This window comes from Ursus arctos, unplaced genomic scaffold, assembly GCF_023065955.2.
Source record: "Ursus arctos isolate Adak ecotype North America unplaced genomic scaffold, UrsArc2.0 scaffold_32, whole genome shotgun sequence".
Taxonomy (NCBI): Eukaryota; Metazoa; Chordata; class Mammalia; order Carnivora; family Ursidae; genus Ursus; species Ursus arctos.
This window is the reverse complement of record NW_026623008.1, coordinates 16907738-16925555: the sequence shown is the minus strand read 5'-3', so window position 1 is coordinate 16925555 and position 17818 is coordinate 16907738. Positions and strand designations below refer to the sequence as shown.

Below are 17818 nucleotides of genomic sequence, written 5' to 3'. Positions count from 1 at the left end.
TGGGGAGCAGGGTTCAGGCGTGACAGGCACCATGCTGAGCCCAAGAAGAATGAGAGCACGGTGAGATGGTCGGCAAGGGGGAGCAGGTGGCTCAGCGCTTATTCTGTACACGCACGTGTTAGGTTCTTTCCTCGCAAAATCGCAATTTAGTGGGCATCAGACTTCTCACTTTGCAGAGAAGGAAACTGAAGTTCCAAGAAGGAATGTACTTTCCCCCAGATCACGCAGCTACCCAAGGGCACTGAGCCACATAGACCCCGCAGGGGCCGAAGCCAAATGGCGGGTGGGCCACAGAGCCGAGGCCGAGAGCTGGGTGTGCGGAGTAAGGGAGTGGTGCAGTTGGGAGCGGAAAGGGGGGCCGAGAACAGGTGGGCTTGGTGGAGAGATGGGGGCCGGAGCCGGGGTGAGGCTGAAGGGGCGAGGTCACGGGGGCTGGGAGCGAATCCGTAAGAGACAAGGCGCCTGCAGGAAGGGCGCCGGGATGCTGCACGCGGGCGGTGGGAGGGAAGCAAATTTGGGAGGCCCCGGAGAGGGATTAAAAGGGGGCGTGGCCGTGGAGGGGCCGAGAGGGAGATGCGGCAGAAGAACTTCTAGCGAGGCCCGGGAGGTGCAGAGTCAGGACAGAGTTCTCAGGGGCTGGGCGGGCTGGGGGCGGGGCCGAGGAGCCCGGCTAGGGGCCGGGGGCGGGGCAGCGAGTCAGGGGCGGGGCAGCGAGTCAGGGGCGGAGCTCTCAGGGGCTGGGAGGCCTAGGGGCGGGGCTGAGGAGCGGGGCGAGAGGCGGAGCTCCCGGGCTTCGCAGCCTGGGGGCGGGGCCGAGGAGCCGGGCCGGGGGGCCGGGGGCGGGGCAGCGAGTCAGGGGCGGAGCTCTCGGGCTGGGAGGCCTGGGGGTGGGGCTGGGGAGCCCGGCGAGGGGCCTGGGCCGGGTTGTCCAAGCTAAGGGGGTGGGGGGAAGAGGCTGGAAGGCCAGGGGCGGAGCCTAAAGGCTGGCGGAGTGGGGAAGCTCTGGGCTCCCAGGACGCGAGGGGACGCGGCAGTGCCGGGCGAAGGCGGTCGGGGGCGGGGCGGCGAGAAGGGGGCGGGGCGTGCGGAGGCCCCGACGGCGCTCGCGGCGGGCTGTGAGGCCGGCCCAGCTAGTTGCAGCGAGCGCCCCCCGCGCCCCGCTCTGGCAGTCCCGGCGCCCCCGCCCCGCGCCCGCCATGCCCGAGCAGCTCAGCGTCGCCGAGTTCCTAGCCGTCACTGCGGACGACCTCAGCTCCCCGGCCGGGGCCGCCGCCTTTGCCGCCAAGATGCCCCGGTGCCGGGGGGCGGCACTGGCGCGGGAGGAGGTGAGGGGGCCGAGGCGGGAGGGGTCGGGGGTCCCGGCAGGGCCTCTCCTTGACCTTCACGGGCGTGACCGGAGCTGCGTTGGCCCTTACCGCGCCCCGGAAACCTGACCCCTCTGTAGATCTGTGAGAAACGAGTGCATCTCAAACATCGGTGCCCTCACTGTCGAGTCCGGGGGGGGGGGGGGCCCGAGGGACTTTTTGTGCGGGGGGCCTTGAGGTCATCTCGCTGACAGACTTCCCAGGTCGGGGTCATAACCCCAGTGCTCTTGTTGACCTGCCCCGTCGCATGCGTGTTTGTTCAGTGCTTCACTGCTTCTGTTTGGGTTTTCATCTTCGGAGCCCCACAAGTTTGCTCCCCAAGTCACTCCCGTCCTGGAACACAGGCCTTCCCGCCTCAGTCCTGAACTTACTTCTCCCCGGCTGCAGGGAGGCCCCCTCCCCCTGGCTGCTGGTTCTGAGATTTGGCCGGCGCTTGTGGAATGAATGCGAATGAGAAGGCGCCAGGAGCCGGGGTTCACCTTGGCCAGGCTGTTGGCAAGTTTGTAGTCTCCCCTCCCCTCCCCTTTTCTCTTTGTCTTTCCCAGCAACGCGTCCCCGGCCTTTTCTTTCGCCCTTGCAGGCTGCCCCACCCCATTCCCGTGCGTACTGGAGTTCATTCCTCTTCTCCCGACCTGCTGCGCTCTCCCCGGCCTCCTCTGCGGGGCTGTTCCAGGGCAGACCCCCTGCGGCTTTGGGCCGAGGGAGAATAATGTGGATGTGCATCCCCCTTTCAGAGGGTGCCCCGAACTGGGTGGCATCTGGGACTTTAGCAGAAGCTCTCATCTTCCATCCGTCACCAGAAGCGTATTGAGCGCCTACTGTATGGCAGATACAAAGCTCAATAGTTCATAATACCCTGGGCCAGTGTCTTGAGGAGTATCTCCTTCTCCTCTTCTCCCCGGCAGGCTGAACCCCCATCCCAGAGTCTGTGCATCTCTCGGTGGGGGTGACAGAGGATTGTGGAAAGAGCATTGACTTTGCGAGAGGCAGAGCTGTGTTCAAATTCTGGCCCTGCTGTTTGCCAGCTGCGTGAGCTTGGGTATGTGGCCTGATCTGTTTGCGCCTCATTTTTGGCATCTATAAAATGGGATAATAATGTTTACCTCACAGGACTATGGTATTACATGAGTCAGTGTGAGTAAAGCATGCATCTTGATAAATGGAATGATTATCAGGTTCATTGATGGACCTTTTTAGACAGAGACCGGGGCTCTTGTCCTCATCTCTCTCGCAGAGCCTAGCCTAGTGCATTCCACATAGTAGGGTTACAGGCTTTCATTAAAATAAGAAGCAGCCAGTGACCTTTTGGCTTCTTTCCTTGCGCAGAACCAGTAACTGGGAGTCCACCGCCTATGAATGTGGATTCTGTGTTTCTGGGAGGTTCCCAGGGAAACTGTCTTGACGGGAGCGTGCTTCCTGAGGTTTGTCTTCATAGCCTCACATTTCGTGACCTGGAAGAGCTCAGTGCCACTGGCATCCTTCGGGCTTTCACGGTTCACCCTCCTCTCTGGGTTGTTCATTAAAATGTTAAATCAGAGCAGGAGCAGGAGAAGGGACCGTACTATGAACCTTTCTCCAGGGACAGAAATGCCCATTTATGCCTGTGCATCTGGCCTTGCCTGGCTGGTGTGTGTTAGCACTTGCGTGTGCTGGGGAACGAGTGGGGGGAGGTAGCAGGGGGAGCCCTTGGAACGGGTCTGGAGGCTGTCGTAGACTCTGGTCAGGGCTCAGCTTTGCCCCCGTTCAGGCCAGACAAAAATCCAGCCTCTTTTGCCTTCAGGACTTTGATTTGGTGCATGTGAGGGTTTGTTTTTGGGTTTGTTTTTGCAGCAGAAAGCCTGTGGCACCCAAACACAGCTTTTCTCTTCAGCATTTCAGTGTCCGAAAAGTTAGAATCTGACCTTTGGATTGGACTTTCCTGAGGTTTCCTGTTTGATTTTGCATTCATGTTTGTATTTACATGTAGGTTGATGCTGACATCCGCCCACCCCCCAGCTCCCCCACTCCACCCCTACCCCCATTCTGGACATGACTAACCCACCCCCAGGCTTGAAGCTCCATTTGGCTGAACTAAAATGCGACAGATTCTTAAAGCAGGTCTTCCTGTCTCTGCTGGTTTCCCGGGAGTAACTAGAGACTCTGTCCTGGGACTTGCAGCCCTTTTTTGCAGTCCTACTAGGAAGGACCCTGGGCAGGCCACTGAAAACTAGAATGTCAGCATTGAGCAACACTTTAAGATAGAGATCGCCTAGGAACTCTCATTTAAGTTGGGGAAACTGATGTCCAGAGAGTACAAGAGACTTGTCCAAGCTCCTCCTTCTGGGTAATAGAAGAATTGGCATTGCCACCCAAATATTCTAACCCCTGATCCTATTCTGTTTCCTTCTGAAGTCCAAATGTCTGTTCTCTCTATGTAACCTCTCTGAACCTCAGTTATTCCACCCTTAAAATGGGTCTAGTAATCACTCCTTGCTTTCCTCTCTAGGTTGGTAAGTTTTTTGTTTTTAGTTGTGAAACACTATACAAATGTGAGGGAATATTAAGACAAATAATCATTCTGTCAACCACCTCTTTCCTGTACTGGGCCCCTTTACAGTCATCATCTCACTTTTATTCACAAGAGCTCAGGGGGAAATGGGCCCAAGAAGGTTAAGGCAGTCACCTAATGTCACATAGTGGGTCTGTCCGACTCTAAGTGTATTCCCTATCCGGTTCGTGCCATCTCTGGGCTAGGCACCAAGGACATGGAGATGCTGCTCTGGGTTGCTGGCTGGCTGGGGAGATGTGGCCTATCTTAAGGAGATAAGTAGGAATCACAGGAGTCTGTCCTGAGTGCCTAGAAAAAAGTATAGAAAGGTGCCATAAGAGGCCAGTAGGGTGGGGGAGTGAGAGAACAGTGAGGACTGGTGCAGTCAGGGAGAGCTTCCTGGAGGAGGTGACTTCCAGCTGGGTCTTGAAAAATGGAAGACCTCCATCATCCAGTAGAGAGGGTAAGTGAGTGAATTTGGACACTGGTAGGAAGAGAGCATATTCAGGAGCCACGTAAGCCATTTTGACCAGTGCTGAAAATTCATGCTATAGTGCGCATCTCAAACTACTGGTGAACTTCGATCTCCTGCTAGATCTTAGATAAAGCAGTCTTCCACAAATAGGAGATCTCCCGAGGCTTGTGTCTCATATATCTATTGGAAGGTTAATGTAGTTTTAATTGCACACAGGACATGATAATTTTTTATTAAGTTTTAAATTTTAATTCCAATATAGTTAGCGTATAGTATTATAAAGACATCATTTATAATTAAAACATATAAAAACATAGCAGAAAAGGCAAAAGTCACCTCTCATCGTGCCTCACGAGCCTTATACTCTCCCCGGAGGTAATAGCTGTGGAAATATGTGTGCTTCCCAATGAATGTCTTCAAAGAAAACACATAATCGTAAGGGGCTGGTGGTTAGAAGGATGTTTACCTCGATTAGTATCATGTCTTATATTACATAGTTCATATTTTATTGGAGTCAGATTTGTCTTTTCCTTTGTGGCTTTTGCTTTTTTTTTTTTGAATCTTGTTTTAGGAAGAATTTTGTTGCTAATACTCTTGTGACTTTTATATTCCGCTTCATCATGTGTCTTTATTTGTTTTACAAAAAAGAATAAGAATTATGTAATCTTCGAGATTGTGTGTTTGCAAGAAACACAAGCCCTCTCAAGCTGTTTATGTTGAAAGGAAACTTGTTTTAAGGAATTAGAGGGGCCTCGTGGGACTGGAGCGAGGCAAGTAATAGGAGACCGCGCCAGGGCCTCGCTTGGGCTGGGAAGTCGTCAGGAACAAAGGCAGCTGCTTCATCATTCTGGCTCTCTTGCCTCTGTTTCTTTCTGCACATCTGAACGGTGCTTTTGCTCACTTGTCATCACACAGGCCCCGGAAGGTATCACACAGTCTTCTGGGGAAGATAGGCAGCTTCAGCCCCCACATTCCTGTGACCTCACTGGTCTCGTGTCTGAAGGTAACCAAGCCGGTCGTGGGTCCCACTTCCCAGTTCCTGGCGGAGAGGTTGATGGCCTGGCGCTGCTTCTGGATGTGTTCTAGAAAATGGCTTTCCTCCTCTGGTTTCATCAGCAAAGGTCACGGAAGGCTAGACTTAGGCAGGGGAAGCGTGGCTACAGGGGCCTGTGCTATGGGACGGAACGCTTCTCAGAGAAGAGGGGCAGAGCTGGGAAAGTGCCTGCCCCCGATGCACCATCTAAGATCCAGGGAGAGGCACGGTACTCGTCCTGTTTTCTGCCTACTTGGTTGTCCAGGTGTAGATGGACCCCAGTTTGGAAAGCACAGGTTCAGTGGAATTACAAAGATGGAGAGCTCGGCGCGCCTGGGTGGCTCAGTTGGTCGGACATCCGGCGCCTGATCCCAGCTTGGGTCTTGATCTCAGGGTGGTGAGTTCAGGCCCTGAGTTGGGCTCTGTGCTGGGCGTGGAGCCTACTTTAAAAAACAAAACACATGGAGTGTAGCATGACTTAGAAGGCCGTGACTGCCAATTCGTCACTGGGTTTTTTGCTGGACACTGGGGACCAGTGAACCCAGTCATGTTGTCCAAGGAATGGATGAGGCCAGTCCTGCTGAGGGGCACAGCAGCCAGCATAGTGCCTGGGGACTGCTCAGTGCCAGGCCCTATATTACGTGCCGGGTGGACACATTGCTTATTAAAAGAAATACAGGCCTTGCTCTGTTGTGCTTACAAGTCTTCTGGGGAAGACTAGTAAACAGATTAACAAACAAGTAAGTAATTGCATGTTGTGATAAGTGGCATGAAGGCTCATTCTCCTGGTCAAGGCCTTCCTTGGGCTTTGGTCCTGGGTCCTCATTTCTTTGCATGCTAGCCCCTCCCCAGACAATCCCATCCACACCCATGGCTTCGGTCCTCTCTCATCTTTAAGTGACTCGCTCACACATTGGCATATCCAGCCCAGACCCTCATGTTCAGCTGCTCACTTGGCTATTTCACTTCTCAACATGTCCAAATCCACACTCATGACTTCCTGCACAGGCTGGCCCTTCCAGTATCCCCTTCTCTGTGAGTGGTTCCTCCCTCTATTCTGTTACACTGGCCAGAAACCTTGTACCTCCACATGCATCCTTCATCACCAAGGGTCACCTGTTCTATAAACATCTCCACAGCCTGCCCTCTTCTCTACATCCCGACGCTGGTCCAAACCACCATCACCTCTCCCGTGGCACACTACAGTGGCCTCTTAACTTGTCTCTCTGCTTTTATTCTAGCTCAGTTCTCCCTAATAGCACCATATCTCTCTCCTTTGCAGCACACATCATAGATATACTTTGTATTTATTTGTATAATGATGTTATTAAAATCTGATTTCTCACTCGATTTTGACTTCCATGAGAATAGAATCTAATCTCACCACTGTACCCCTGGTATTTACCATAACACCATAGTAGGTGCTCAGAAAACATTGGTTGGATAACGAATACAAGAAGAAAACTAAAAAGAAGCATTAATAGAGAATAATGGTGTGAGGGTGCTCCAGATCGAGGGAACAGCTTAAGCAAAGGCCCTGGGGCAGTAAAGAACATAAAGTATCTGATACTGAAAAGAGGCCAGAGGGGCAGAAGTGTAGTGATGAGCAGATGGAAGAGCAAGACCAGAGGAGTTTGGGAAGGCAGGCAGGGGCCAGATCATATTCAAGCTTGTAGGCCCTGGTAGCAGGTTTGGATTTTATCTGTTTTGCAGGCAAGCAGCATGATCCAATTTCTGTTCTAGAAAGATCATATCAGCTGCCATGTGGAGATCAGATTGGAGGGAGCAGGAGAAAACCCAAGGACGCTGTTGCAGCCGTTCATGGAAGAGATGATGGAAATGTGGGTAGGGCCGTGACTGGTGGAGGAGAGAAGTGGACAGATTCTAGAAGTATTTTACATAGCAATGTTAAGACTTGTTGATGGAGTGCATGTGGGGGGTGGTCAAGAACGGTCCCCAGCTTCCTAAGGAAGAGTTCCATTTACCCTTTCCTAGGAAGGGGAAATCTGGGAGAGAAACAGGTTTGGGGGAAAGTCAGGAATCCTGTTTGTGCAATCTCATAGGTCTTTGAGACATCCAAGTGGAGATGTCAAGAAGGCGTTCGGATATCTGAGTGTGTTTGTTTGTTTCGGATATATGAGTCTGGAGATGAAAGGAGTGGGCTGGAGATACACATTGGAGAGTTGTCAGAGTTGAGATAGTGGGTTTCAAACTTGCGTCTGGGTAAGAATCACCTGATACCACTTGTAGAGAGTCTAATTCAGCAGCTGTATCTTGCTTAGGCCTCTCACTGCAAACAACAGGAACCAACCTGAGCCGCTTCACACAAAAAAGGAGTTCATTGAAAGGGAATATTCAGTAGGTCACAGAATTTCTGGGAAGCTGGAGAGCTGGGGTGAGGCAGCAGGCAGGCTCTCAGCCAGAGTCACTCCACTGAGCCAGTTTGGCGAGGACACTGCCGCCAGGGGCTAAATGTCACAGCTTGTTACTGCCGCCGTCCTTGGAGACTGGGCTCCCTCATTGCTGTCCCCACCAGCATAAGATCCTCCACTCTCCGCTCCTGATTCGGAGTCTGCAGTGAGTGCCTGCTTGGCCCAGCCTCACGCCCACACCGGGACCCTAGCTGCAAGGCGGTCTGGAACCGCAAGCATTTGGTCTTGTCAGCTTTTGTAGGAGGCAAGCTCTGCCAAGACTTACGCCGCAAGTAATTTCGCAGAGAGAGGAAGGAGATCCAGATGCCAGACTGGCAAAAAGTGGCAAATGTCCTTGGCCAATTTGCCAGCAGGGAGGGGGGCTGCCTGGGAATCTGCATTTTAACCAGCATCCCAGGAGACGCTCATGCGGGCGGTCCATGGACCACGTGTGCATACATTACAGTAGCTGGTGTTTAAAGCTGAGGGAATGGATGAGATCGCCCAGGGAGAGGCATGAAGAGGGCCCCGGGTCCAAGCTCTGGGGAGCTCCGGGGCTGAGAGAATAAGGGGGGAAGGAGGCTGAGAAGGAGCTGCCAGTGGGGAAGGAGGGAATTCAAGAGAGTACAGTGCCCCAGAAGCCAGGAGAGGAATGTTTGGAGGAGGGAGCCATGCTCAGCTCAGTCAGACGCTGCCTAGATGTCCAGAGGCAAAAATAAGAAAATGGCGGACACAACCCTTGAGCGTGGCAACATGGCGGTCGTGGATGAACAGGTTAGGAGCAGGGCTAGTGCTGGCTTCCCCTCTATACTGGCCTGGACTGATCCGAGGAGCGGGCCGATGAGAGGTTCTCCTGAGATGGGGAGCAGACACAGGGGATGATGGCTGGGGACCTGCACCAAGAGGGTTTTCCCAGGTGGGAGCAGGTTTGAGGACAGAAACTGGAACTTCGGGGCATGGCAGAAGGGAAATGCTTTTCCCGAAGGCAGTTTGGTAGTCTAGTCCTCAGACAGACGTTGTTGCTAAAAGATCCTTTTTTTTTTTTTTAATTGTTATTTATTTGTTTGAGAGAGAAAGAGAGAGTGAGCGAGCAGGGGAGGGACAGAGAGGGAACCTCAAGCAGACTCCCCACTGAGCATGGAGCCCAACGCAGGGCTCGATCTCATGACCCTGAGATCATGACCTGAGCCGAAACCAAGAGCCAGACGCTCAACCAGCTGAGCCACCTAGGTGCCCTGCCAGAAGATCCTTTCAATGGGCCTAGCGCCTGGGCCCAGAGCACATGAGGCAGTGTGGCCCGTGGAGGAACAGTGAGTTCCCCAGTCTCTGGGGCAGAGCCCTGGGCGCCCTCTGTCCTGGGAGCACTGTGACTGGGCCTCACTGGGGTCGGTGAGTGGGCCTTACTGTGGAGGGTACAGGAGGCTGACCTCGGAACAGCTGCTAAATGTTCTCTAACTCAGCTGGCTTTTGACCTTGACTGAGCTTTTAAGAACTTCAAATGCTGTAGGCTCCACCCAGACCGACTTTATGAGAATCTCCCAGGGGTGAGGCCCGGACACGTGAGCCGTTCAGAAGTTCCCCAGGCGAGGGATGAGCAGTCAGGGTGAAAACGATTGTGGTGAGCTTTGGCATGCCCACGTGAGGTTGCCGAACTTACCGAACACCCGCTGTGTGCACAGGCAGGAAGATAGGTTCTGAGGGCATGGCGATGACGAGACAAGACGCCCATCTGGAAAGGAGAAGGACTTATGCCCGTGGAGAGCTGATTGACAAGCCACAGCCTACAGAGAGGAGGCTGAGGTCTAAGGAGAGAGTCCAGGGACTGACATCTGACAAACCTGGGTTTGAATTCCTATTGGCTGTGTGACCTCAGGCACATGACTTCACCTTTCTGAGTCTCAGTTTCCCCATCTGTAAATCATGGGCGATGATAACTATCTTGTGGGGTCGTTCAAGGGGATTACATATAAAGCATCTAGCATATTTCTTGCACATAGCAGATACTTAACTTTTTAAAAGTCACTTTTACTAAAAACACAATTACACTTGCATGTGGGATAGCTAAAAAGATCAGGAACCACACAGAGGAAACGAGATCATTGCAACAGGAATGAAGCCATTATTACGAGTGATCGCTAAAATTATCTGGGCTGTCCTGGCACCAGAGCCAAAAGGGGAATCTTGTGTCCCGTGTGGGTGTCCAGGAGTGAAGAGCTGAGCCCAGTTCTGGACCAGGCAGTTTCTTCCCTCAGCCCTGCCTTTTGCTGCCTCTCAACCACTCATTTCTTCATCAAACGTTTATTGAGGGCCTCCGTGAGTCTGTCCTGACTGCATGTGACAGTCCCCGGGGTTGCTTTTAGGTAGATTTCTTAAAATTGAGATAAAATTCACCATTTTATTTATTTATTATTATTATTATTTTAAATGAAAGTAAAATTCACCATTTTAACCATTTTAAAGCATGCAGGTCCAGGGTCTTTTCTGTCCAGACCGACCTCTTACTCCAGAATATCTCCTCACCCCAAAAAGAAATGCTGTGCTCCTTCGTAGTCATTCCCCACTGCCTCTCCCCCAGCCCCTGGCCACTCTCTGTCCCTCTGGATTTGCCTGTTCTGAATATTTCATATCAGTGGACTCCTCCAATATGTGGCCTTTCATGTCTGGTTTCTTTCAGTTAGTGTCATGTTTGCAAGGTTCTTTCATGTCATCTGGGTGGCTTTAAAAGCAATAAAAATAGGAACAGCAAACAGCAGGCCGTGCTGTAAGCATTTCCCGACTCTAACCCCTGTAATCCATAAGGAAGTGAAGGCGCAGAGAGACTAACAGCTTAGTAAACAGGATCGCCAGATAATATCCAGGATGCCCATGCAATATCTGGGACATATTTATCCTAAAAAAATTATTCACTGATGATCTGAAATTCAAGTATAACTGTATGTCCTATGTTTATGTTTGCTCAATCTGACAAACTCTACTAGCAGTAAGTGGCAAAGCCAGGATCTGGACTTGGCCGTTCAAAGCCCTTGGGAGTGCTTGACCTCTCACTCCGTAGGTCATGCCTGACTCTGATTTAATAGGTCTGGTATCCTTACTTTTTGGAGTGCTCCAGGTGATTCCCCTGGTAGCTGGGGGGTGTGGGTCTCAGGGCCTGGGTGTACAGAGAAGATGGTTGCTGGGCAGGAGAGTTAGGCTACAGCCCCCTTCCTGTACGCAGGGCACTGGGCTACAGGCTGAAATGCCTGTGAGATAGATGCTGTTATTATCCCATTTGACAGATGGAGAAATGGAGGCTCTGAGAAACTAAGTCACTTGCTCCAGGTCACTCAGCTAAGACTATCGGAAAGAGAATTTGGACCTCAACACAGTGTGATGTGAAAGCTGGAGTCCGGAGCTCCTGTTGCTTTTTCTGTGTTCACATAGGGCCTTGCTAATATTCATCCATTCAGTTATTCATTCCACAAACGTTTGTGGCTATTCACGTGCTGGGCGCTGTGCTGGGTGCTGTGGATTCAAAGGCAAATGAGCCGATCCCCGCCCTTTGGGTCTTCAGCCCCAGTGGGAAGTCAGACGCGTGGTACCTAAGGGCCACGAATGCCCCGATGGGCACAGGGAAGCCTAAAGGCAGGAGGGATGGGTTCTGGAGGTGTCAGTTCTGTAGAGGTAGGGAGGTGGTGACCTAAGCAGAGTCCCGGAAGGCTAAGTGTCTACTAGGTGGAATGGGGGAGGGACCGTCCAGGCAGCGGGAACAGCATGAGCAAAAGCTTGGCGGCTGGCAACAGCCTGGCATGTTGAGGAAATTGCAAAGCTGGGTAGGACTGGGGTTTATGGGGTCAGTGATGGATATCCAGTTGGGCGCAGGGAGGGGATTCATCTAGGCCAATAAGGGAACCAGAGAACGGGAGGCGGGGGACCCTTGGCTCCTCTACCCAGAGAGGGCAGGCCAGGCTGTCTGCAGAGTTGGGTGGAATTCAGGGCTTGGGGCCAGGAGTCAGACGGGAATCTAAGGCGATCGGTCCGGCAGAGTTCTTGCTGTCTTAGCTCATCACTGCCTAGCAGTCTCCCGAGAAAAATCCCAGCCAGGAAACTTGGGGTTTGCAGAGGCCTCAGCTTACGTTGAGGGTGCGGCTCCCTTCCTGCAACCCCTCTTCCTCCCCGCTCCTCACCACCCTGCAAGGGGCAGCTGGGGAGGCTGAGCAGCTTCCCTGGCTGGGGAGACATCTGCAGGGGCCCAGCTGAGGGGGACCACAGCCAGTCACGGGCTCCGGCCGTGCAGGAAGGAAAACAGCGAGAGGCTGAGGGACCCTGAAATAATAAATGTCAGAGCTGGCAGGAGCCTTCCGCATCCCGCCCAACCCCTTCGTTCCAGACTCCAGATGGGAGCCGGGAGTCAGTCTGGGAGGGAAGGAGACTGAACAAGGTCACAGCAGGGGCAGGGGTAGAGCTGGGGCCCGGGTCCTGGCTCCCAGACTCTGCAGTTTAGCTAGTGCGGGGGGTGCAGGGGCTGCAGGCAGACAAGGCTAGGGCCCCTCCACATAGGGGATGCACAGGGGAGCTGGAAAGAGCCCTGCCCTGCTCTCTGGCGCCTCCTTCTGACGGCCCCAGCCTGGACTCCTGGGTCCTGGGGGGCAGGAGCCTTGCCCGGCCAGAGGAAAACCATTTGGCGTCGTGTTCTCGCTGGTGCCTGAGGTTGGAGCAGCCTTGCAGGATACAATTAACAGGACTCTGAGCCCCAGAGCATGACGTGGAAGGAAATTTAGCACTCATGTCCATCAACTCTAAGGTGTACAGATGGGGAAACCGAGGCCCAAGAGGAAGGAACGTGCTCAGAGGGACACAGAAGGGCTAGTGACAGAGGCAGGCCTAAAATTCAGTCCCTTTCCCTTCCCTCAAAATGTTTCTGCATTACCTCTCAAGATGTCTGACATCCACCATTATAGAAAAAATACAGCCTAGGGGCGCCTGGGTGGCTCAATCAGTTAGCGTCTGCCTTCGGCTCAGGTCATGATCCCAGGGTACCTGAGACCATCCCACATCGGGCTCTCTGCTCCGCGGGAAGCCTGCTTCTCCCTCTCCTCCCTGCTTGTGCTCTCTCGCACTATCTCTGTCTGTCTCTCTCTCTAGTAAATAAAATCTTTTTTTTTTTAAGATTTTATTTATTTATTTGACAGAGATAGAGACAGCCAGCGGGAGAGGGAACACAAGCAGGGGGAGTGGGAGAGGAAGAAGCAGGCTCATAGCGGAGGAGCCTGATGTGGGGCTCGATCCCATAACGCTGGGATCACGCCCTGAGCCGAAGGCAGATGCTTAACCGCTGTGCCACCCAGGCGCCCCTCAAGTAAATAAAATCTTAAAAAAAAAAAAATACAGCCAAATTTAATATTCACAGTAGTGCTTACAGAGATAACAGGCTCAGCCAGGTGGGATTCACCTCATGCTTTGCTGTAGTGTGATAATGACAGAAGGCTCTGGGAACTAAGGAGCTGTCTACGTGGCCTTGAGCCGGTTGCCTAATCTACCCCGGCCTCAGTTTCCTCATCTGCAAAATGGGAAGGATAATGACTACCTCGCAGGGCCGCTGGGAGGAATAAACGAGGTAAACATAAAGTGCCTGCCCTGAAGTGATCACTCAGAAGGGGGGTGACTGGATTCATGTTAGTTAGTAGACTCACTCTGGGACCTTGGAATCCAAGTCCTTCCTGTTGTGTGTGATCAGCTTTGGGTTGGGCTGGGCTGTGTTCCCCATCACCCTGTCGTGCCTAGGGGATGAGTCTGCACCCCTTTCTCCCACTCGGACACGGGTCTGCAGCCAAGCCATAGAGCTGATCTTCCTACCATCAGAATTTACCACATCACTCCTCTCTGAACCACAGCCCTGCGGGTGCTCCCCATCACCTGTGGGATAAAACCCAGGGGTTTGGTTAACAGTATGGACTCCGGAGCCTGACACCCTGGGTCTAAGTCTTAAGTTCCACCACTTACTAGTTGTACGAGCCTGGACAAATGCCAAAACTTCCCTGGGCCTCAGTTTCCTCATCTGTAAAACCTCCTGGGACTATTGACAGGGTTACATGAAATGGTACTAAGTATGTCACGTGTGGTAGAGCGTGCGACTCTTGATCCTGGGGTTGTGAGTTTGAGCCCCACGTTGGAGGTAGAGATTACTTAATAAATAAAAGTTTTTTTAAAAAGTTTGTTACACGCTTACAACACAGCCTGGCATACAGTAGTGCTAGAAGCCTCTGCTCAGCTCTCACTGTGAGCTTGGTCTCCCAGTGGGTCATTCTGGGCCCTGCCCGGCCCTGAGGCCTCACTGTTCACTGCTTCCCTGCTGGCCCTGGTAAGCGCTGCTGCAGGAAGCCCCTGGCTGGTCCCCAAATGTGGGAAACGTTCCTACCCAGGGACTTTGCCAGGCACCTCTCCTCTCTTAAAGTCGCCTTCCCCTGTCTCACTTTGCTCCACCAATGTCTCCTCGTTTTTTAAGGCCCCGGAGAAACATCACTTCATCTCAGCACGGGGTGGGTCCTCTTTGTCTGTGTCCCCACGCAGGCTTCTCTTCTGCTCTGGGCTTCCCCAAGGGCCTCCTCAGCTCTTCGATATTGTGTCCTGTCTCCCACACCGGGCACCTTGAGGGCAGGACCTGAGCTGACATCCCTTTCTCCCCAGCACCCATGCAGGGCCTTGGGGACAGCTAGGCCTTCAGAATGTGTGAATGAACTCCTACTATGTGCCAGTGACTCGTTAGAGACCTTATCGCAGCTCCTCCCCCTGTCCTGCTGGGTGGAGAGGGGTAGGTTTGCGGATTTGAGCTTCCTGGGCAGACACTGTTAAGGGTGTGGAGTTGAGCTGGGATTGCCCTGGAGGTGGGATGCTGGAAATACTTCTCAGTCCCACCCTTTCCCTTCCTTGCTGGCCACCCAGGAAGGGCCCAGTGGGGCTCCCTGCCTTTCTCTGGATCTGGTGGTTGGGCAGGTGGACGAGAAAAAGCAAACTTTAGAGCCTGACTTGAACAGGACAGCTCACGTTTGCATGGGCTACAAACTTCCCCGGTCTTTGTATGAGTTGATTCTCAGTGGGGGGTGACTGGAGCAGCGGTGACTGTCATTCCCATTTTGCAGGTAGACTGCCGACAGCTGAGAGATGCTGGGGACTTGCTCAGGGTCTCCGAACGAGTGAGAAATTGGGTCTGGAATAGACCTCCCTTCACATCCTGTGCTCTTTCCACTATGTGCCTTTTGTAATCAGGCCACGGAGCGTGGAGGCTGCCTCTAGCCAGCAGGTCAGCCTTTCCCCCTTCCTGCCTGCCCCTCAAGACCCTTCCGCCCGATCCTTGCCCTCCGTTGGCCCTGTGCCCCATGCCCTGGCCTCCCTCAGGCCAACTTCTCCAAACCCTCTTTTCCATCACCTTGTCAAAAGCTGTGCCCTGACAGCTGTCCATTGCAAAGAATCAGTTCCTCATACTAAGGTGTCAGGGTCCGGTCTCCATAACTTAGGGCAGTGCTTCTCTGCCTTTCTGAATGTAAGAATCCCTCGTCGGGGCGCCTGGGTGGCTCAGTCAGTGGAGTGTCCAACTCTTGATCTCAGCTCTGGTCTTGGTCTCAGCGTCATGAGTTCGGGCCCCGCATTGGGCTCCACGCTGGGTATGGAGCCTCCTTAAAAAAAGGAAGAAGGGACAGAAGGAAGGGAGGACGAACCCCTTGTCTTCTTGTATTAACTCTGTACTGTAGAAATGTTCAAACATACACAAAAGGAGACTCACCCAGCTTCAAGAACTATTAATATTTTCCCAATCTTATTTTTTTCATCTACTAGCCCTTACTTTTTTCTGAATTTATGGAGAATTTGGAACTGTCACAGAGACGGAACAGAATTATGAACAACCTCCATTTACACGTGACCCAGTCCTGCCCTGATTCTCATCCTATTCTGAAGCAAATGCCAAAAATTTGCTTAAATTCCAAAAAATGTTTTAAAAAGCAAAGGTCCATGAGTTGCCATTTGTCAGTGTGTGTTTTGAGCCTCTTAGGATTTCCCCTCCATCGTTTCTGGTTTCGTTTTTTGTGATCCCCTTGTTAAACCAGTGGCTTTTTCTGTAGTTTCACACGGTCTGTGCTCACTGCCGCATTCCCCAGGCGTGGCTTCATCAATTTCTCCATCTGCATTTCCCGTACATTAGTAGCTGGATGTAGAAATGAGAAGCTGGGGGATTTTTTGTGTGTGGTTGTTTTTTGTTTGTTTGTTTTGTTTTTCTTTTTTCTTTTTTTTTTGTTTTTTTCTTTCTTTTTTTTTTTTTAAGATTTTATTTATTTAATTGACAGAGAGAGACAGCGAGAGAGTGAACAAGCAAGGGGAGTGGGAGAGGGAGAAGCAGGCTTCCCACTGAGCAGGGAGCCCGATGTGGGGCTCGATCCCAGAACTCTGAGATCATGACCTGAGCCGAAGGCAGACGCTTAACAGCTGAGCCACCCAGGCGCCCCATGCTTTTTTCTTTTTATATATCATTTCATTAAATGTTTTAAGTGTAACTTGGCTTGCTTGTTAAAATATCGTATTTTAATTTTAGCATTTAATATGTAGTACATATAATTTAATCTTCTTTGTGGATATGAAAGCTCAAAGGAGCCAAGATTCTGCCCCCTCACAGGGGGACCCCTCTTCAATGTCAGAGTTTCACTGACCTTCCCATGAAATCATATTTTTAGTATTGCTTGAGAAATTTGGAAAAGGAGAAAAAGTTACCATGAATTCAAGAATGCTTTTTTAAGATTATTTATTTATTTGAGAGAGAGAATGAGAGAGAAAGCACGAACAGGGAGAGGGAGAAGCAGGCTCCCCAAGGAGCAGGGAGCCCAACGTGGGGCTCGATCCCAGGACCCCGGGATCATGACCTGAGCCGAAGGCAGGTGCTTAACTGACTGAGCCACCCAAGCGCCCCGCCATGAATTCAAGAATGCTTTTAAAGACTTTTATGTCTTATCAGTCATAACAGCTACATACAGGTTTGGAATGTGGTCATGCTAACCTGTGAGACTTTTTTTTATCGGTCTCTAGTGCTTCTTGTCAGTGTGCCTTCATAGGGCCTGGGTAGTAACTCTGTGGACGTCCAGGGTCGGGGGTCCACAGACTAGAAGTGAACAGGGGGTTAGACTGTCACAGTTCGGGTCCCTGGTGCATCCCTGCTACTGTGTGGCTGCGCGAGCTCAGGCAACTTCCTTCACCTCCCTGAGCCTCACTGACTCTTCAGCCAGATGGGAACAAGAGCGGAGACTGCCTTGTTGGGATGCTGTGCATCTTACAGGGTGGGTGTGAAACTGCTTTATAAACTGCAAAGCCCCGTAAAAGTGTTGGTTTGTATTCCTTCCTTAGTTTGTTGGCATTTCCAATGAGCCCTGGGGCAAGAAACTCATCGGAGCCTTTGTTCTGCAGTCTGTAGGATGAGGAGGCAGTGTTAGATTATCTCTAATGTTCTGTGATTTCGTCCTCTGGGGGACAGCACCATGGAACAAAGCAAAGATGGAAAGTGGTTTTCTTTTTTTTTTTTTTTTTTTAAAGATTTTATTTATTTATTCGACAGAGATAGAGACAGCCAGCGAGAGAGGGAACACAAGCAGGGGGAGTGGGAGAGGAAGAAGCAGGCTCATAGTGGAAGAGCCTGATGTGGGGCTCGATCCCATAACGCCGGGATCACGCCCTGAGCTGAAGGCAGACGCTTAACCGCTGTGCCACCCAGGCGCCCCTGGAAAGTGGTTTTCATCTCCTGTGCCAACTCTGGTTTAATTGGTAGAGGCTACCTGAAGAGCAGTCTTAGCAGAATGGTGAACCAAATCCAGGGTCGATGAAATACAGAGGTGGATTAATGATGCCACAGAAGTGGTGCCTATGCTCCATATTATAATAGTCCAAAGGAGTGAATGTCTAATGGTGAAATATCCCAAGGCCTTAGCTTTTGCTGCTCTGCTCCCTTGGCTGAGTCGCCATGGTTACCACAGCTGGCTCTGGGAAATCACAGGA

The 17818-nt window shown here is 52.0% G+C and overlaps 1 protein-coding gene across 1 annotated transcript in view; it reads left to right on the top strand.

Annotated features, from left to right (window-relative positions):
• The first annotated feature begins 1077 nt into the window (after positions 1-1077).
• The window catches only part of ASAP3 (ArfGAP with SH3 domain, ankyrin repeat and PH domain 3), a 47048-nt gene continuing 30307 nt past the window's right edge, over positions 1078-17818 (top strand). The window contains 1 exon segment of the mRNA XM_026517075.4: positions 1078-1325. Within this exon segment, the coding sequence (XP_026372860.2) occupies positions 1197-1325 (129 nt within the window). The 5' untranslated portion in view covers positions 1078-1196.